At 43.5% G+C, this 21,909-nt stretch overlaps 1 protein-coding gene across 1 annotated transcript in view; it reads right to left on the bottom strand.

Moving 5' to 3' along the window:
* rhbdl1 (rhomboid, veinlet-like 1 (Drosophila)) overlaps positions 1-21,909 on the bottom strand; it is a 53,153-nt gene that overhangs the window by 25,337 nt on the left and 5,907 nt on the right. Inside the window, exons 2-5 of the mRNA XM_061232773.1 lie at positions 16,355-16,513; positions 5,911-6,135; positions 1,088-1,236; positions 347-459 (exon numbers count right to left, since the gene is read on the bottom strand). Coding sequence (XP_061088757.1) covers positions 347-459; positions 1,088-1,236; positions 5,911-6,135; positions 16,355-16,513 — 646 coding nt within the window. The remainder of the gene's footprint in view (positions 1-346; positions 460-1,087; positions 1,237-5,910; positions 6,136-16,354; positions 16,514-21,909) is intronic.

Here is a 21,909-nt window from a genome sequence, read left to right as displayed (position 1 = left end):
ATTCATCGACAAGTATTGCTGTATTGTCCTAATAACACAATAACACATGGGCAGGGATTAGATGAAGGAAAAACACCAATTGCAACTACTTTTTTTGTGGGAAAAAATTATTGTCTACGTATTTTGACTGCAATTGTACCATTGACTTTACATTCAAAACAAATGTGAATGACCTATACTAGAGCCAACCACAGTGGCGCTAGTGAACACAGCATTGCTCTCAGCATGACCGGAAAATTAGCTTAAAAAAAGAAACCATTTTGCCCGCTTGGTCCACACACACAAATAGCAACCCCACCACCGAGTCACAGACACGAGTCACACTGTGCCACTCGCAGGGACTCACCGGCCACCACGCCCGCCATGTAGAGCAGGCTGATCCTCAGGATACCATGCACCATCTCCAGGGGGACACCAATCATCAGCTGCAGCAATGCATTGAACCCCAGCTGCTCCAACCTGCAGTGACACAAATCAGACCCCTGTTCATCCACATCCATCTGCCATCTCATCACATTGCACAACACTGGTAGATGCTCTCATCCATAGCTACTTCATAAAAACATCAGTGTTAGTCTCAGGAATACAAAAGTAGAGGGAGATGAGAAGGGGAGTCATGGCTTCTGGGGAGCGTGTAGGTCAGGTGAGCAGCAGCTGGAGAAGACTGATAGCAGTTTTCCAGATGCAAAGTAGCGAGTGTCAGGACAATGAGCTGGGTTGAGTTGGCGGTGAGCAAGTAAGGAATTTCAAAGTGTTGAAAGAAGGAAGAGGATTTTCAAAGTGTTGTACCTCCTATCAAGGTTCTTGGAAGAAGGCAGTATATACAGACATTTGTCTTATGTCACTGTCAAGATGACAAGGCAGGGAAAACTTTCCAAACTCACAAGCCAAGTTGACCCAAGCTGAAAACTGAGTTGAACCTGCAAAGACCAGCTGACGGTCTGTTTGACCCATACTCCTAATTGTACTCCAGAGTAAATCCAGCCCATCAGTTGAACATAATGAGTCTTGCAGGAAGGTTGATGAATGTGATAAACATTGCACTGGTTCACAGTGATGGCTGAAAGAACAAGAGAATGGCTCTTACCCAACGTGCATGAACATGTAGCTGAAGAAGCGCCACACCTGCGCCCGGTGACGCGGGTGATAGACCAGGGGGCTCTTCATGAAGTCGGGCTGGTAGGTCTGCAGCACCCACTTATTCAGCATGATACCGTAGCAGAGGAACACAATGATCTGTGGGAGGTTGCATAAACAGAAATGAAGAGGAAGAGGAGGGAAAAGGCAATATACACAGTGAGCACTTTATTAGTCTGCTTAGAGGTATGACGCGTTGTGTGTTCACCTTTGACCAGTCTGACCTTTCTCCACTGACCTCTCTCATTAACAACGCTTTTTTGCCTGCAGAACTGCTGCTCACCGGATGCTTTTTATTTTTTGCACCATTCTCTGCAAACTCTAGAGACTGTTGTGCTGAATTCCAGGAGATCAGCAGTTTCTTAGATACTCAAACCAGGGTGGCACCAACAATCATTCCGTGGTCAAAGTTACTTAGATGTCTGATAACAGTTGAACCCCTTGACCATCTCTGCATGCTTTTATGAATCTAGTTGCTGCCATATGATAAATATTTGCATTAAGAAGCTGCTGTACAGCTACCTAATAGAGTGCTCAGTGAGTGTACATACAGCTTTCCCAGTGATGAAGGACCATACTAATTTCAGTCAGGAAAATCCAAATATATTTTGGATGGATAACCATGCTTACAAACATACACTCACCAAGCACTTCTACTGCTGTAGCCTATCCACTTAGAGTTATGATGCGTTGTGTGTTCAGAGATGCTCTTCTGCCCACCACTGTTGTAATGTGTGGTAATTTGCGTTACTGTCACCTTCTTGTCAGCTTTGACCAGTCTGGCCATTCTCCTCTGACGTCTCTCATTAACAAGGCATGTCTGCAGAACTGCTGCTCCCTGGAATTATTATTATTTTTTTTTTTGCACCATTCTTTGCAAACTCAAGAGACTTGTGTGCAGGGTCCCAGGAGATCAGCAGTTTCTGAGATACTCAAACTACCCTGTCTGCCACCAACAATCATTCCATGGTCTAAGTCACTTAGATCACATTTTTTCCCCATTCTGATGGTTGATGTCAACATCAATTGAAGCTCCTGACCTGTATCTACATGATTGTATGCATTGCACTGCTGCCACACAATTGGCTGATTAGATAATCACATGAATAAGTAGGTGTAATAAAGTAGTAAAAATGTTCCAAATAAAGTGCAGTGAGTGTATTCAGTAATCATTTATTATTTAGCTCAGCCAAAGGAAATTACATGTTTCTACTGAACATGGAGCAACTCTGCTTGCAGGCATATGTGAAGGTGCGTACGTATACAAATATACGATAACATAACACAACAGAACAGGCCATTCAGCCCAGCAATGCTTGCTTCTTCCTACCACTAAGTGTGCCTACTGCTTAGTTTGCTTAAAAGCTAAATAGTATCTAACACCGTATCAAGCCTGATCTTGAAAACCCACAGTATTTCTGTCATATCCTGCCATTTTATTTCACACAGTGACCACTCTATGTGAAAAAATACTTCCTTATATGTGCGGAATTTAACCAATTTTCATTTGTGCCCTCTCGTTCTGCTAACCGAACTCACCCAGAAGAATCGCCTATAGTTCACTAATCTCTTTAATGAATTTAAAAGCCTCAATCAAATCCCCCCTAAGTGTTTTACTAAGCTTAAAGAGATTAAGCATCTTAAAGGTACAATAGGTAATTTCGGACTTCTAACGGTCAAGAGAGGAGTAGCAGCAACAAATACACTCAAACCACAACACTGTTTATCCCACCCCCTTCTTTGTAAACACGCTGACATTGACACGCCATTGGCTGTGGCAATTAGAACCAATTCTCAACCAACCATGTTTTTAAACCCCAAATTTAAGGACTATAAATACAGGCAGAGGGTGAGTCAACATGTCAGTGAGCCTTTTACAATGAGAGGAATGGATTTATAATGGTCTTATAACAATGTTTTAACACAAAAGTCTTTCCTATTGTACCTTTAAGTCTATCCTCATAACTCTTATCTTCTATACATGGAATCAATCTGGTTGCCCTAGTCTGAACATTTTCATATCTTTTTTATAGTGCGGTCACCAGAACTGCACACAGTACTCCAAGTGTGGTCTAACAAGAGTATTGGATAAGGTGAGTATAACCTCCTTAGATTTATACTCAATACTCTTGGCAATGTATCCTAGCATCCTGTTGGCCTTTTCTTTTACTGCTACCACACATTGACTAGAACCTGAAAGGCTTTGATCAACTATTCCCTCCAAGTCTTTTTCAACTTAAGCACTTTCCAATTTTGCATGTGTGGGTTGGAGTTGATATCATATATTGAATGGGAATTGTGGGCCAAGTTATGATATGGAACAAAATGGCTGCGATCATGTGGAACTGTGTACATTCTACTCTTTACTATTCAGTCACTGCAAAACTAATTTCAGTTATCTTAGCAGGGTTCTTCTCCTAAGGTAGAATTGTTTTCCTCAACAACTGCACTTCAGCACCAGAGCAAGAGTGATTAACTTCAAGTCCACTCTCATCTTCTCTCAAACTGTGTAGTTCAATGTGTTTCTTCTAAAGCATAATTATGAGAGGAAGAAAATATGCCCTGTCAGTCAAACTAATTATGAATCACACTCATAATGCAGCTGCCAAGACAGGCATTCAGAGCTTATGGTTTCTCTTCTTTACACTAAAACCTTAATTTCAAGTCTCCTGCCTGACATGTCAACAAAAAAAGGCACAATTATCCCACACATATGCAGGCATGCAAATGCACACATGCACACACCATATAGGAGATGCTTGTTATTCTGTGTCATCTTATTTTTTTCATAGAGCTTTGAGGCAATTTCTCTGTGAAACTAAATGAAAGCAAATAAACCAGAGGGCTCATTAATATGTATGAGGGCTTGCAACATTAAGCCTCCAGTTCTGTCATCACTGTGGCTCAAGTGGTCACACAAGTGGCATACAAACAGGCTCAGGAACCTACAGAGGAGAGTGTAAAATATTCGGAAGAGGACATTGTTTCACAAATTACCTTTTCCCTTCTCTGCCTTGTCATTATATCAGAAAGATAACATGATGTAGAGGAGAGTATCTTTCGCTTCCTCATGTGGAAGGCTCTGACATGACCATGGCTGGGATAATGGATGGCACGCTAATCACAGATTCACAGAGATCAGATCAAAAGAGGGAACAAGGAAATGTGGGACAAAAAACAGCCCAAATGATTATTGGAGCAGGAGCTGAGAACAGGCTCTTGCCCATAAAGTAACATGGCACAGTGCTGCAGAGTCCTGAACTGGGCTCTCACAACAGGAGCCCTGTCAATGTGATTGGTGTTTAGCACTCAAGTCTCAAGGGGCTGAGGATCTTGTTTATTTCACCAACTAGCTATTTTAAACATGAACAAGTAGCAGGAGGTGCATAAAGCCACACGGGAGGAGAACAAACAATTTATGTACATACTCTTATTACCAAATAAATACATCTGTATAAAAGGTGTTGGAAAATTATTAGGGAGCAAGCCTAGTAATTAGAAGGTCTCAGGTAATTATCCTCAGAGGCACATGTTACCACAGGGGTGCACAATGTTCTAGCAGCCATACTGCCATCTACCCTGCTCCCATAAAATGGCTGTAAAGCTGGTTTGGGTATGGTTAAAACATGGATGGGAGACCTTCTGAAAAATCAAGGGCTGTTGGTGTGCCAGTAGGGGGCAATCTTTCCTCTAGACCAAATAGACCTCAGTGCTCTAGTGCAATAAAAACACTGAACACTGTGATGTTGGCGATTCTCTCTTTTGGATGAAAGGTGATGAAGTGTTGGAAAAATGCTCAACTATGCTTTGTCACCCTGCTTCTTAATCACCCTTGGTATAATTGGATCAATAATCCTCTTTCTCTCCAGCTAAGCTGATTTCTAGTGAGTATTGTGTTCAGTTGTGTTTCATGGCGATGTTAAAGACCCTGGGCTCTTTTTTTGTTACTCGTAAAGTGTTCATTAAGCTGCAATAAAACAGTGTAAACGCACCTTTTCCAAATGTATAAATGGGTAATGTTTAATCCTTTTGATGTAAAGTAAAATATTCCTTAGCAGGAAAGCTGGAGGACTGAGAGGGCCTGTTTTTCTTCACTTTCTTGAAAATTCACAAGTTTATTTTTAGCTAGTCACCCCACTAAGGATTCTGTAGGCCAGGGCTTAGTTAGCTAGCTAACAGAACATGGAGAACTATATGGAAAACAACTGAGGTCCTCCCTAGAATTCTGCTCCAAACACTAGGATTTGCAAATTAGAACAAGCTGAACTAATTCATGAAATCAGCTGGTTGACTTTTTGACACATGGTAGGACTTCCTGATCCCTGGACATTTACCCGCTAGAATGGGATCTGACATTGGGCGAATCAGCATGTGTCACAATGGTCCTACTCATTATCTAGCTTCGCCAATGATATCAAGAATTCAATCAAATTTCCACAGTAAAAAAACGACTTAAATAGTTTGCTAGCTAAACGATTTACCTCTGATATGATAGTAAGATCATATGTTACATATTTTTAAACCTTGATATTATTTTTTCTCATCCTTTATAGTGCATAGCCAGAAAATGTTTTTTCATTTCATTTCTTCAATGCACAGATATATTTTAGTTTTACAGTAAATGTAAAATTCTGGGATGCCCTTGCAATTAATTCCCTTTTATAAACTATGTTGTCCAGAGTTTGCACAATACAGTCAGTCCTAGAAAAGCGTCATGCAGGTTCAATACATTTTTATAATGAGTCAGGTTTCCATCGCTGGCTATGACCTGACCTGGACCACGGTGATGATGGCCATGAAGACAGGAGGTGGGCACAGGCGGTTCTGATGAAAGTACCAGCGGCGGTCGCTCTCACAGGGCAGGATCTCATAGGCCACATAACGCACAAAGCGTTTGTAGACGCCCAAACCCGTCTCATCCAGCAGGATCTCCCTCTGCAGCGTGCGGCGCCCATTGGCAATGGCCCGCCGGAAACTACTGGAACGTTTGCTGCTCATCTGAGGAGAGAGAAAGAAGTCAGACAGTGTGATGAGACAGGTGTGTTTAGAAAGTGTGAGAGGAAGAGAATAGAGGACTTAGAGGTTTGTGTTTAATGAGAGTGACAGATAGTAAAACAGACTGCATGAGAAGTGAAAGGATGTATTTAGAGAAAGAGAGAGACAGGGAGAGAGGGGGTAGAAGACAGACATAGCTAGTGAATTTAAGTGTAGAACTGTGCGACTAAAATGCTAGGGAAGTTATTCTGCTATCATTGATTGAATGTGAAGACAACCATTTACAGCTTGAGACAAACGCAGCTAATCCACATGCAGCCCACTAACCACGTACCAGTTCTCTTAGGACAAAGCAGGCTTAGATCTGAAGTAGACTGAATGTTACAGAGAGACAAAAAGGGGAAATGGCTGTCAGCATGAGACATGATAAATGCACCACCGTGTGCTGCTGCCGTCTGTTTTGTTCGGCGAGTGTCTCACTTCTAGCAATTTCTAAAGCAAAGTGCACATGTGCATTACCTTGATAAATTTCACTAAGCAGCAGAAAATGTTTAGGTTTGTCTCAATAGGCCGTTCCTCCATGAAATCCACAAAAATATGTAACTTCAATCTGTGTCTCAAGAGCATATATTGTTGAGTTGAAATCACAACTCTGCAGTTTGAACCTGCTCATGAGTCAGAACCCTGGTATTATAGATGATGTGTGACAGCTGCAGAGAGTTTGCTGTTATCGGGCATTGTGTCTGCCTTGCAAGCACCCCTCATATAAGTCCTAATCTCTGGAAAGAGGACCAACCAGCCAAGGTGGTCCCTGTCACTGGACAAGAAATGTATTTTTATGTAGGAGGTTCTTTTTACTTGCACAATGGTAATGACTCATACCAGAGCTTAAACGGACTCATGACACCCTGCAGACACGTCTCATGAGACATTTTACCACATAATATATCCATTGTATTTTTTTAATATTGGTATTTAATTGAGGATATTTATGTGTAGGAGCCTATGAGGCAGATCTCTGAATGCTAGTAAGAAAGAATAAAGACAGACAATATATCAGGACAGCAATATAAACTCTCAATGAACTAGCTAATTAAATAAGAAGATAATTACAAGGACAAAGAAGTAATCCTCATTGTAATGTAAGGGCATCTGAATGTTCACACAGTGTATTAGCTGGTTTTACATTGGGCTGAATTGAATTGGGCTGAGAAATGTTCAAAAATTAGGTTGCTGGAAAGGAACCTGTCACTGAATTTAACATAATGACAAGGCAACAAAGAGTGGGCATGTAAACAAGGATGAGAGTAATTACTGCAGTCTGGTACACAACTGACTGCCTTTAAGAAGCCACACCAACCTACTGCAACACTGCAGCTAACAAACCTGAATCACAGAAGACCGCACTAAATCAATAATAATCCATTTGCTGCTGCCTATCCTCTAATTACATATCCAGACGGAACATTAGCATGAAGAGATTTAAGCAATATCTACAGAGCTGCTAAAACAATTAAACACAACAGAAAAGATAATAAATAGTGCCTTGACTCTGAGAAATGTTCAAAACAGTTCACAGTGAAGTCTGGGCAGAGAATGCCCGGAGACATATATTGGGGTGATTATGATGCCGAATTGAACAATAAACAAGAGGCCTGTGGTGTAGTGATAACCATGACCCAGCTTGTGTCCCTGCATGACCGTTAAAAGATATGCAGCCTCTTTCTGGTGAGCGCTTGCATATTTTCTTGATGAAAATGAGGTCATGGAATGTGTACAAGGTGGAAAAGCATAAGACAGAGTGAGAAGCCTGGGGCATCCTGCTGGTTTCGAACACTCTGGTCTGTGGTAAAACTACTGCTACAGTACAAGGTTGAGGTTCAAACTTTTTCACTTTGTCAGCTGCAGATACAAAGTGGAAAAGAACATTGTGGCAAGGTGGGGAGAGGGGTGGGCATGCATTTGAACTGCTTGTTTTGCTTGTACCTAATTTGGAGTCTGATCTGCTGTGTTCCCAGAGATGGTGTTTTGATCAGGGATTTTTCCTCGAAACACCTGCTGCTTTCTCTTTTTTCAGATTTACACTCTGGTTTTCCAGGGAGACACAGCTACACTTCCTACTTTACATACAAAACTCTGTAATGACAGCTCGAAGTGATCATGAATTCTCTTTGAAGTGGGGACATGAAAGTGGAAGCAGACAATGAAATGCTAGGCATCTTGCTACTGGAGTGGGTAGCATGACAGTGGCACCGTATTGGGAAGGGGTTGGGCTGAACGGGCTGAACGGGCTGAACGGGGGGGGGGGGGGGGGGAGGTCTTGTGAGGATGATTCCAAGGGGCCCTCAAAATATATGGTGCAGTTATAGTAATTGTCCACATCTTCATGGGGCCCAAAATCCATGTGACTGACCCATGGCGTAAAAGTAGCAGTGGCAACAACTGCCACATTACTCTGAGAGGACTCTTCATGGAGTTTTTGATTTATGGTCAAGTGAACGTGTGCGTTTGATCTCCTAACCATGCAGTTACACTTCAACCTACACAAACAATAACAACACAACCTGTTCCTGGCGCCCATCCATTCTACTGCTGAAATACAATTCTGAAAGGCCTCGTAAGGAGATTTTGCTTTTGAAATAGGAAGGTAGACTTGAGCTGTAATTGGTTTCTGTGAGTCCGTGCAAAGGGTAACAAATTATTTCAGGTAATAGTCCTGATCCATAGCAGTACATCAAAAGGGGAAGAATACTCACAGCGAGACAAAGGCTCTCTGAACAGAAAGCCGTACTATGAATATGTACCCTGTTCTCTCCACAGTCTTGACAATGTGTTGATAGACCTCTGTCATACATAACTAGCAGAAGGATTTGTTATTTAACAATACATATACACAGACATATGGGTTGTTTTGTGTGGACACAGGACAGCATCACCCCCCCGCTGATGGGAGCGTGTGCTGGAATCGCTGTTCCATGCTATAAATATAAACTGGCTTGGTGCTCTGCTGTGTGAATGCTTCCCAGATAATCCCTTTCTCCCCTTCTGCGGTGCTGCCACCCAGGATGAGAGAGAGCAGAGGGTCTGTCCTGTGAATGCCTGCCCGTGTACGTTACCCTGACACAGCACATAGCCACAATCAACTGGGAAAACGTACACATAAGCATGTAAACACTCTCTCTCTCTCTCTCTCTCACACACACACACACACACACACAATATCAGATACAATAAAAACACAAATATACACACTTATATATACGCTAACCCCAGTGGGACCTGCACTCTCCTCTGTGAGCCTGCCATCTCCTGATCCAGACGTGCATTTTATATTACACAAATCTGTCTAAAAGGCCACCTGTGCCCACAATAATCTTCCCCTCTGAAAACCCACAAACCCAGAGAAATACACCATGTGTACCACTATGGGTCTCAAAATCTCCACTCCCAGACACTCAAGTAAAGTGCCCCATTCTCAGGTAAAACACAGTTACTGTACACTACAGTGGTACTGTAAACGCACAGCAGCTTAGGTAGGAGGGATGCAGATACGCATCCTTTCAATATAAGCCATATCAAAGTATTTATATGTGCTAAGGCACAACCACAATGGAGGAGATGTAGATATCCAGGGATACGTAGCCTCCAATGGAGCATCCACGGTGTCTCCTTCCTCTCCTCCTGTCGCTCAGTCCCCATGTACCCTTGGCACAGAGCGCAGCTGCAGCCCCGGGGGTAACTCCTCCTGGAGTGTTTTTGTTTTCTGTTCATGGGCAGGTAAGTTGAGAATGTGATAATGAAATCGTAAACGCTGTTGAGCCAGGAAAAGAGCCTGTGGCGCCCACTCTGCTCTCCTGCCTGCTGTCCCTCAGTGCGTAAGCCCCAAAAGCTGCACAAAATCAGGATTCATGGCAAGCTATTTTTCCTTTGCATTCTTTTTTTCTGGTCATCATCACAGTTAAACACTACGCAACTACAGGGCACGGAGCTGCCAGGTTTGACTTGTTTAACTGGGACTTATTGATCCAACACTCCATTTAGGTCCAGCGTTCTTATTTGAAGAACCCCCTATCCACACACTACCCTCACAGTTGGCGGATAATTCAATTAGCACTGGGTTGGGCCGCAAAAAACAGTGTGGTTAGAAAGGTGGTGCGGAGAACATCCAGGATCAGCCTCGTACAAACAGCCCTATTTCTCTGTACCACTGCAGAGTCTAATTCAAATGCATCGCTAGCATCCCACAAGTGGGATGGAAGGCAAAGTTTTCTCCCTCTTACCTTGCCTTTGTCTGTCCAAATCACCAAAGAAAACTGATACCTGTGTGCAACTTTATGGAGGACACTCCCCTCAGCCATTGTGCTGTCAGGCAGATGATGTTCTCCAGCAAGAGAGAGCGTATTCTTTTCCTCTCTCACTTTGAATGCAGCATTGCTGGACTGTGTGAGGTGCTCTCAGCAGTAATAGCTGGATGCCATGATGAAAGTCTCAGTTGTGCGAATGTGGCCCTGGCTTATCTTTCACTCTGAACATCAGAATGTACACATAGCTCCAGCAGACAAGATAAAGAGCAGATTTGCACCATTTCTGTTGGCTCTAAGCTACAAATCTGCAAGTCTCTTGTTTCTGCAAGAGTAAAGCAGCACCAGTCACGGCTTGAATATAGTTATATAATTTAAAAGAATTGAGAATCCTTCTCATGATTTAAATTCAATGATACACAGGAGCAATGTTAGGAAGCACATTACCATTTAGCAAAAATGGCTTCAGGACACTAATATCTGAGGGCGCTAGAATGGATTGTGTTTAAATAGACTAATGTGCACAGTGCTGCTGACATATATCATTAAGGAGCCACATCCATGCAAAGGTTATACAAAAATGTGCCCACAATATTCCACTATTACTCTATGGTATTACTTGGAATAATCTAAATGCCTGTACTGGGTCCAGAGACTGGGTGTATAACCAAGACTCCAGTTTACAAGCTCCCAAGAATAGTCCTGGCCCTGCTTCAGTGCTGTTTATCACAGATCAGATGTTTGCGTGTATTGCCCTATGTCTCCTCCCAAAGTGGAGACTCCCCCGTGACAGTTTACACACATACATTACTCATGCCTCAGGCAAATCTGAAGGAGCTCAGGCAATAATAACTGCAGGATATGTCAAACACATTTTACTGAGCCACTCTGTTCTTCCCACCCCACCATCAGCCAAATTGATCCCAGTTAGACTGATATGACCTGTAGTGGAGACTCACATAATCATGCTACGGCAATGCAAGAAATAACCAAGAAGTACATGGTAGCCCACTGCCCACTTTGAACAGACTGTCGTCAAAGGGCTGGGGGCCGAGGAAGAACGGGAAAGGAGCCTGTTGGGTGCCAGCCCAAGTCAGGGCTAGGAAAATATTTGAAGTGATGAGCCATAAAGACAGTCATGGACAGATGCCCCTGAGATGGGCTCTCCTGCTGCTAGGAGGGAGACAGACATTCTCAGATGATTCTGTGCTTCACCAAGCTGCTTGCTTCAGCTGGAGGCCATGTTGGCTGGAAAAAGATCTCAGAGACTCTCTAAAAGTGGCAGAGACCACCAGGATTACACTTCCTAGCTTTACATGGAGTCTGAACATGGCAGCTCAAGGGACAGCAGCCCCTCTTCTACTACTTCTATTAGAGAAACATTTAATTTACTATACAAGATTACTTACCATCTGATGTCGGTCAGTGATGCACACTGCTGAGATTAAGGGCTGACGATTGCATACACCGACACATACCTTTCCATCTCTAGTGACAGCCATCTTCTGTCTTCAAAGCCATACTCTAAATCACATTGGCTATAGGCGCTGTGATGCCATCAGACACTTTCAATGATATACAGCCAGCCATTGACCTCCAAACTCAGAATTCCTTCACCATTTGTCAGGTGTTGTCAATGGTATTCCCCCACTTTAAATTTTGCAAAGAGAGCACAGAGAGATGCTGTCACTTGGGAATACCCCAGTCATAAATCAAGCCTTACCTCTGGCTTGATATTGATATTTATAGCATATGCATTTTAACTGATGGTCTCTAAGTAGATAAGAAAGGCTCCTTGATCTACTTGAAAAACAAATCACACCCAAGGCATGGTGTCTTTCAGTTGATGCAGACACTGTCTGAGGAGAGTTTTCCACTCTGTATATACAACACCCAGTTAATCAGCACAACACTGCTTTCAGGAGGAAACTGTTGTTAGGTTAACAAGCACCAAGGCCTCATTTATCAAACTTCGTCAATTCCATTCTAAATATGAGTGTTTGCTTCAACCTATAAATCTGCTTTACCATTGAAAAATCTGTTATCCTAAAAATGTGTACATGCACAAGCTCAAATTCCATGCTCAGTGAATGCCTTTAATTACCATTACAGAAAATTGTGAACCAGTCATCACATGTGAAGTCCATTTGGTCACATACATTCTCATATCAAAATGCATGATTTAACAATACATCCTCTATATTAAGAGCTGGTTCAGCCATGTCATGCTGAGGACAAGTCAAAGTAGAACATAGTAATGATCCTCCATGTTGATTTGGCTAAAAACGCCAACAAATCTGCTGATAATGTCATCATGCCTTATTAATTTGATATATTTGTTCCATCATCTTAGTAATAATAACTTGAAAGCAACACAGACACAATACAAAGCAGACATGGGCCGGTTTCCGGTTTCATGGTTTGCCTCGGTTTTGAAAACCAAGGGGATTCCACCTCCACCACAGCCATCCTACTGGAGTAGTCACTGCCGGTAGAAAGCGGCAGCACCACATGAAACCAGGTCCCTCTAGAAAGATCAGGGTGAGTGCACTAGCTAGTAAGGTCTTCTGAGTTTTCTCAGATGAAGGCCCTTATATTGAACCTCCAGCCTGCCAATCAGGCAGCCCCTGCAACAGCCACCACTCAGTGAGCTCTCCCTCCAGTGATGAAGAGGTACTGTCTACCGTATGTGTCAGATGTCCTGGGGATGGACAAGGGGGTGTTGTGGGTTTCGAAGGGCTCCATTGTCGAGCCTGCCATACGCAAGACTTTAGCTCAGTTGGGACTGGACAGTGGCCCTGAACAGAATGCCCCATCCAGTGTTTTTCTTCAGGCAAAGCCAGCCGCCTGCGGCCTTCAGTGTTCCCCCATCGGCTCTCTTTATTGAGGAGCTTCAGAGGCACTGGCCAGATCTCAGATCTCTCTCCCGCCACACAGGGGATGGCAAGCATTTGGCTGCTATGCAGAATGAAGGTGACTATGGGCTGGGCAAAATGCCCCTGATTGATCCAAATATTGCCTCCCTGATAGTCTCCCTTGATGAAGCCCTCTGAGCAGATGCCAGCTGTATGCTGTATGACAGATGATCTCCTCATGAGGAGTTATGAAATAGCAGCCCGTATGTGGTGCGTAGGCAATTCTACGTCCCACCGTGTTCTGGCTTTATCCCAGACTCTGCAGGAGTTGGGTGATGTGATGCCTCAAACAGCAGGCATTTGCATTGCACAGGCATGTGCGCTTATGGTGAGGGAACTTGGCAGATTGATGTCAACGATGACACTGGCGTGTTTCCAGGTCTGGCTGTCTCAGTCCCTCTCGTGAGAGGTGGGGTGGTGGACACCTCACTCAGTCCCGGTAGTGCCCAGTCAGGTATTCGGACCAGCTGCACAGCGGATGAGCCAAGCTAGACAGCAGTTTGCTGATTTATGCAGAAGGCCGATGAGGCGATCTTTAGGCAGGGTTTTCCACCTGCTGGTTCAGCTGGCCAAGTAAGGATCCAACACTCAATAAGGTGTCCTGATCCGGGCCTGATCCGGACCGTGTGCAGACCACTCTCCAGGGATCACGCAGCCACACTCCTGGTCCCCACTACAGCTGGGGAAGCCGATAAATCCTTGATGTCTGGGGGCCGATGGTAGGACATTTCTCCTAGCATCACTTGAGTTACTGGGTATCCCAAACCGCAAACCTGAATGGTGGATACATTGTACCAGTGATAGCATCGACGCTGGCCTCCATGATTCAATAAGGAAACAGCAATACGAAAAGAGAGACAGGGCTTCCCTTGGGGATGACACTGTCTTGCTGGGAACTGGTGCACACAGATGCTTCCCTTTAGTCTAGGGGGAGTAGTCTGGCAGAACAGGACACAGAGCACATACTGTAAATGTGCTGGAACATGGCAGTGTATGTGACAGTACCTACGCTCTCCATCAGGTCAACCAACAAGGGGGAACCAGGCCAGTAGCAGCTTTGCGAGTTGCGCAGCAGGCTGCAGACCTGGGCCCTTCATCATCTCTTGAGCCTCAGAGCCATGCACTCACTAGCCTGGTGCGCTCAATCAGGTGGCAGACTTTCTGTCCCATCAGATGCCTTCCCCAGGGGAAGGGGGACTCTACCCAAAGGTGGTGGAACAGATTTGGCATAGATTTGGCAAGGCCAGTATGGATTAGTTCACCAGTGTGGACAGAACAATGCATTGCCCTCTGTGGTTCTCCTTAGGGGAGGGATCCAGCCCGCTTGGTCAGGATGCGCTAGCCCATGTATGGCCAGGAGCCAGAAGCACTACTCATGTGAGCAGGTGTAGCATGGTTAGCTCAGCTAGTTCGCTAGTAAGCACGGATGGTGCAGTGAAAGCGAAAGCTGGTAGCAGGTTATCGCAACACTCCCCGATGACGTAACCTTCAAAATTCAAAAGAACGTTGTTGCCCTTGGCTAGAGGCTGACTGGTAACGCGTTCGTTCAACAAAATATTTGGACAAGTGAGAGGCAGGGGTTCAAATCCCACCTCGGACTCAGGCAATTTCTCACCTGTTACACAGGCAGGTGTTCAGACCATCCTGATCTGACCAGTTGGGACTTGCCTCCAATGGCCTTCCTGAAGCGCAGACTGTAATAGTACCATGAAGTCTCACAAGTAAGGCTACATGTTATACCAGTATCACTTTGACCTAACTATAAATCATATGACAATGCAAGTGATTATTTAAGATAGAATATTTAATGAGGTAGATGTTTAGAAGCAATGCTGAAGGCTATCAACCATGGGTGGACAAAAAAAAAAATCATCACATTCATTTAAAAAAAATCACATATCACACCGAGATTTACTGTCCTCAAAACAAGACCCCAAATGGTGGGTACAGGAAATTATATCCGGTGAAACTATGAATATGTTACTATGAATGTTTGTGTATATGTATGTACATATGCAAAAATATGTGAAGGATCAATTACACTTTGGTTGTACATTCTAGAATAAGCCAGGAGATCTCTGCAAGCTTCTATAAATAGGCCAGATGGGATGCAAATTACATTGGTGAAGTGTGAATTTTAAACAGTTTAATTGTAGCTGTTGAAATTTGTAGCAGTTTTATGTAAAATGTAGGGTGGTCTGGTGACGGGGAGTGGAAAGAACACTGGTACTCTGTGCTGATTACTACTCTCACAGACCAAGAAATATACAGTAGGAAAGCAAATAAAAGAAAGGATCTATTCATGAATGACTAATTTCAACAATATGAAGTTGTGGTCAAAAATATGACATTAATTAATAGTAATCCATCCATCCATCCATCCATTATCTGAACCCGCTTATCCTGATCAGGGTCGCAGGGGGGCTGGAGCCTATCCCAGCATACATTGGGCGAAAGGCAGGAATACACCCTGGACAGGTCGCCAGTCTATCTCAGGGCACACACACCATTCACTCACACACTCATACCTACGGGCAATTTAGACTCTCCAATCAGCCTAACGTGCATGTCTTTGGACTGTGGGAGGAAACCGGAGTACCCGGAGGAAACCCACGCAGACACGGGGAGAACATGCAAACTCCGCACAGAGAGGCCCCAGCCGACGGGGATTCGAACCCAGGACCTCCTTGCTGTGAGGCAGCAGTGCTACCCACTGCACCATCCGTGCCGCCTAATTAATAGTAATGATCATGAAAATGAATCACACACTTTGGAAGGAAAGAAACAAACTATGCGTAAGTGTAAAACACATTTGGATTTTGCAGAACAGTTTGTGTGTGTGTGTGGGTGTTCACCCCCCCCCCTCCCCCCCACCACCCAATCTTCCAACCTCTCAAACTGGAATCAATTCCTCTTTTTCAGTTGATATTCTCTTCAGTCCAAGGCTTTTGGTGGTGACATTCCAAGGACCTGCTATCCTCTCCTCTACTCAGTCTCACAACTTACCAGCTCAATGAGCTCTTGGTAGCAGACCTGCCCTTCCTCGTTGCTCTGCACCAGGGCAAACAACATCTCCAGCTTGGAGGGGTCCAATTGCAGCTCATGATGCTCCACCAGACTGGTGAAGTTCTCCACTGCGATGAAACCGGTGTTCTCTGGGTCCAGCTGTCAAAAAGGAGACAACGCAGACTACTTTAGTTGAACTAAAGGCAGCGATACAAAGCACTGTGTATACAGATGAGTAGCAGGTAAACACAGTAAGGAAAGACTGCTTGAGCCAAACAATGGACCAAAGCTAGAACCCACATCCACTCCTCCACTGCTGCTTTCACAGTTCTGTAGGCCGCAGGCCTCTAAGTTATTAATGCTGATGCTCCTATGCCATCAAATCTCTTGAATTGATTTGGGCAGAGGAGCTCATAAAAACGTCACTGTTTAGGAGTTTGAAATACTATATCCCAGGCAATGGGCCATAAAGCAGAGAATTGCTAACACACACTTTGTGCATGCATGCATGTATGTGCATATACTATGGTATATGTACTGTATGTCCGTGTGTAATCTGAGAGCACTTCATACCTTTTTCAACATTCAGCTATACTCATCTGTCAGACTTGATAAAGAGAACCAAACCCACCTACCACCACTATAATACCACCACCTACCACCACCATCAAGCTGTGGTTTAATGTCCCTTATTTGGCCATTTCAACCCGAAATATGCACAAGAGTAGAATACTTTCTTAATCATTATTGTATCTGGATTTCAACATCATGTTTTCTGTGCAGGGATTAATTAAATCGCTAATAAAATTGTGCATGAGGGAAATTGAGACACCATTGGACTCAAAGCTGAAAACAATAACAACAGCACACTATGTCTCACAGAGAAACTGACTTTCAACTCTTGCATCACTCTGGAGTCATTCTGTATTCTGTGCTCTGTGCTCCTGGTTCCTTCCTGCAGTTTTCAGAAAGTGGTTCTGTGTGTGCGTGTCTGATAAGCTGAGTTGAGGCTTCAGTTAAATTGTTTCTCCTGCTCTGCCTGAGCCTTTCCTCTCTCACAGCTCAGCAGCAGCCATTTTCCCTCCCACATCCAGGCCTAGAGTGACTCTACTGTCCCTGCCAGAGAATTTCCCCATTGCAACAAAACATTGGCCTCCGGTATAGAAGATTCCAGAGTTAAACCCGATGTGTGACCCAGCTTACATGTTCAATTATTGGGATGTGTGCATTTGCGTGTGTGTATGTGTGGACAACAATCTGGGTGATTTAAGAAAGACCTTTACTCGAGAACTGATATCCAAGACACATGTCCAAGACTGTTTCAGTGCAACTGTACATTCATTAATGTGAATCTACTCCACTCATTCTCCCACTGTCGTTATTTATTTATTTATCTATGGAGCTGTTATCTATGGAGTTTTGTTTCTCCTTCCAATCAGGATTTGCCCTACAAACACACAGATCCTAATTATTCATATGATTATTGTATGTGTGTGTTTGTATGCCCAGCCCACATTAATATGGAAAGGTTTAGTGAAAGAACATGGTAACATCAGCAGGTCTGCAACTAATACAATTCCAAGACTGAGCTTCTGCAAACACAGAGCCACCTGCTGACTCCTATCAGATACAGCAACATCCATCTATTCCCGCTGACAGATATTGATTATAAATGCATCCCTACGCACCAGGTAATGTGGTTTTTAAACTCCCTTCTTAAAAGCCTGATGATTGGCTGTGGTAATGATGACAGAGTTTGAGTGATGACCTGCTTAGCAACAGTGGTCCCGCTTCTCAACCCCATCACTAATTCTCAAAAACTGCTCTGATAAACATGGGGAGGGTTCTGTAGTCTAGTTGCCAAGAGGACCCCCATGGATCCTCTGGAATATTTAAAGGCCCACACATATTTTTGAGCTTTTCATATCATCCTGGAGCTTTTGATTTCTATTCTGCAGTGATTCAATTAAACAATTGCGATTTTGGTGGAAGTATGCATATTTTAGGGTCTAACTGCTATTTCTCTCAGCTGTTTGTAAAATGATTTCCCAGGTGACATGACATATGTTTTTGCATAATTATCGCATGATGCTAAATGTTAACAGAGTTAACAGAGAGTTGACCACAGGAGGTGGAAGGGGAGGGGAAATTGGGCTTTGGGGGCAGGGTTGGGGACTTCAAATAACCTGCATCACTATTCTTTGCAAACCTTACAAACCAGGAAGAGAATACTGAAGCATGTGGCCTTTAATAAGATACTCTTCCAGGAGGGATGGCTGTATGGGGGGCCTTCTTGGCTATTAGACTACTGCGGTGCACATTCTGGGGTGTTGTCAACTTGCGAAGGCAAGTGGAAATAAAGGTTTTATAAAAGCACAGTTGTTAGCCTAGCCTGTAATATAATAATTGAGTGAAATCATAAACAAGATGCATAGAAACTAAATTATATTATCAATCTCATGCACATTATTGTGCTTGCAACTATTTTGAGCCCTCTGAACTTTAAAAGGATAGTTCACTTTCTGGAACTTTTTGATATTATTTCAGTTTTATTTTAGGTTTTTGATCTGGTCCAGAGAGATTTGTGTGTGTGAGATGCTTACAAAGTTTCTTGCGACTTGTTGACTTCACAAAGGTTGGTATATGGGGAATCAAGGTGCTTTACAGCAAGACAATACAACAAAGCAGCTTCTGCAATGACGTTATGCCTCCAGAGGTTGTACATGTGCATCTCACCTGATGATTTTGTTTTAAAAATATGACATGATATGAATATGATAATTTTATCTCATCTTTGGTTGGAACTATTTCCTGTGATGCATGCAGCCTAAGATCAATTCAAGCACAGCTTACGTTACCAACAGTACTCCATGTGAGAGAAGCAACTCCTCTTCTGACCCCACTGTTGCTCCTCTGAATATGTCTGATCACCACTTCATTTCCTTCTTCCACCCTCTGGCCACCTCCCTTGTGAACACTTCCTTGTCTTTTGGACATTTCCCCTCATCCATTAAGAGGGCCTGCATCACCCCACTCCTGTAGAAGCCCACTCAGGACCCCTCCTGCGTACAGAACTACCGTCCAGTGTCTCTTCTCCCTTTTCTATCCAAATCACTTGAACAATCTGCTTCTTACCAACTCTCTTATTTCTTTTCATAAAACAACCTGCTGGACCCCCACCAGTTCTCTCTCCTCTGTCCTGATCCTTCTAGATCTTTCTGCAGCCTTCAACACAGCTACAGGGATCTGTCGCACAGCCCTAGACAGGATTGAGTCCTACCTCTCCAGTTGCTCCTCCCAGGTTACCTGGGCTGGTACAGTATTACAAGAGTCCCCCAGGGCTCAGTCCTCAGTCCCCTCCTCTTCTCCATCTACACAAGATTCCTTGGCCCTGTTATCTCTGCTCATTGTATGTCATACCATTGTTATGCTGATGACACCCAACTTTCTTTTTTTCCCCATCTAACACACAGGTCTCTGCCTATATCTCCGCTTGCCTGAGAGACATCCAGAGCTGGATGGACAACCACCATCTAAAGGTCAACCCAGGTAAGATGGAGCTTATCTTCATGCCTGCTCTAACCTCTCCCTTGTCTGATTTTTCCATTTCGCTAGGACACACCACAGTGACCCCAGAAAGCCGCGTCTCGTCCGGTGTTCAACATTCCCAAACACTCTCATGTCATCCCCCTGCTCACTGACCTCCACTGGCTGCCTGTAATGGCTTGCATCAAATTTAAAACATTGGTGCTTGCATACCAGGCAGTTTAGGGATCAGCCCCAGCATACATCCAAAAGCTCATCAGACCCTACACGCCTGACAGACCTCTCCGTTCCACTACTTCTGGGGGCCTGGCACCTCCCCCTTATCACACCTGCACTACCCGGTCACAACTGCTGTCTGTTCTGGCCCCATGGTGGTGGAATGACCTTCCTGTGGACTTCAGACCAGCGGTCTTTGACCACTTTCAAGAGCAGACTGAAAACTCACCTTTTCAGGCTGCACCTTTCCCTCCCTACCTCACTGTAATAATCATGTATGCTATATTCAATTGCATTTGTGTTTAATTATTTTACTATTCGTGGTCTTCTAGCTACTAACTGCGGCATTGCTACTTGGAGAGTAATCTGATTATTCTATAAGGGTTCAGGTTTTTATCTATGTGATCATTCTCGTGCTTGGAACCATACGGTGTACTTCCCTCTCGGGTTTTTAGCACACTTGTCCCTGGTTATGATTTGCACTTTATTGTACGTCGATCTGAATAAGTACATCTGCAAAATGACTATAATATAATGTAATGTAATGTAACTTATAGTTGCAATAAATCAGCAGCACTGAAACTGGTTTCTGCTTTTGCAATCATGTCAGTTCACTTTCCTCTGTCCACTCATCTATTGCAGCTCCTTGTCCTTAAATCATTGCCCAGGCTCAAATAAATAACACTTGGCAATGTACCTCTTCTGTTTCATAATTACACATAATTGTAGCTCCAATTTCAATTTGTTATTAGATAGGCTAAAATTATACAAGAATGGACAGTGTAGTAGCTGCCCATTGGCCAGGTCAGCTACATCTAAATCACACCTCTCCGGTCCTTCACCTTGGGAATAAAGAGCTTGTACTGCTTTTGAACCGATAAATAATTAAGTACCGTCATGTAGGGCTGGTTTCACAGACACAGATTTAGCTTAATCCTGGACTAAATAGAGTTTTTATGGAGAATCTCCATTCAAAATTGAATTTAGTCTGGGACTAGGCTTCATCTGTGTCTGTGAATCTGGTCTGGCCCATAATTAAATACATTTGAAATGAATGTGTTCATATGTTTAACTTCTGGAAATATAACATTCACTGTTCAAGCTGCTTGGATTTACTTGAGGTGTATTTTCTTGTAAAAACATTGATGTCCCTATCCTAGCCATGGCAGATCATCTGTAAGTAATATCCTTCTGTAAATCTGTAAATATCCTTCACTGCACATAATTCTCTTGCAAATCAAAAATATACACTAAGACTGAAATAGCATTAAAAAAACGAACTCGAAAGTGAACTATCCCTTCAGACCAGAAGAGCAAAGGACACCTTGTGAAAGCATTCAAGACATTTCTGAACATAAATAAATAAATGAATAAATAAATAAATAGTTTGCTGTGAACTAAAATGTGGGTCTGTGCTGGTGGCCCAACCTTTGCCCTGGTCAGAATTGAGCGATGTGAAGAAATACAGTATCTGCGCAGTCATTGCTAGGCCAGTGAGAAACACACACACATGCTCAAAACAGCTCAGTGTCTCTATAGTGTATCACTCTGTCATAAGGTGTTACTGTAACAGTAAGCATAGATTTCACATGCAGAAGATCAATATAGCATGCCTCTCACACAGGAATAGTCACTCTGAGGACAGTGCTGAAATAAGAAAGTGATGCCAAAGATGTGTGTGTTAAGAGAAGGTAACACACACATCTTTGGCATCACTTTCTTATTTCAGCACTTTCATCACTTCCTTATTTCCCCCCTCACTGAACCATTTAATAGTTGTTTTGCCATCAATC

Source organism: Conger conger, chromosome 2 (genome assembly GCF_963514075.1).
Source record: "Conger conger chromosome 2, fConCon1.1, whole genome shotgun sequence".
NCBI lineage: Eukaryota > Metazoa > Chordata > Actinopteri > Anguilliformes > Congridae > Conger > Conger conger.
The sequence above is the reverse complement of the archived record's forward strand: the minus strand, read 5'-3'. Positions and strand labels throughout refer to the sequence as shown.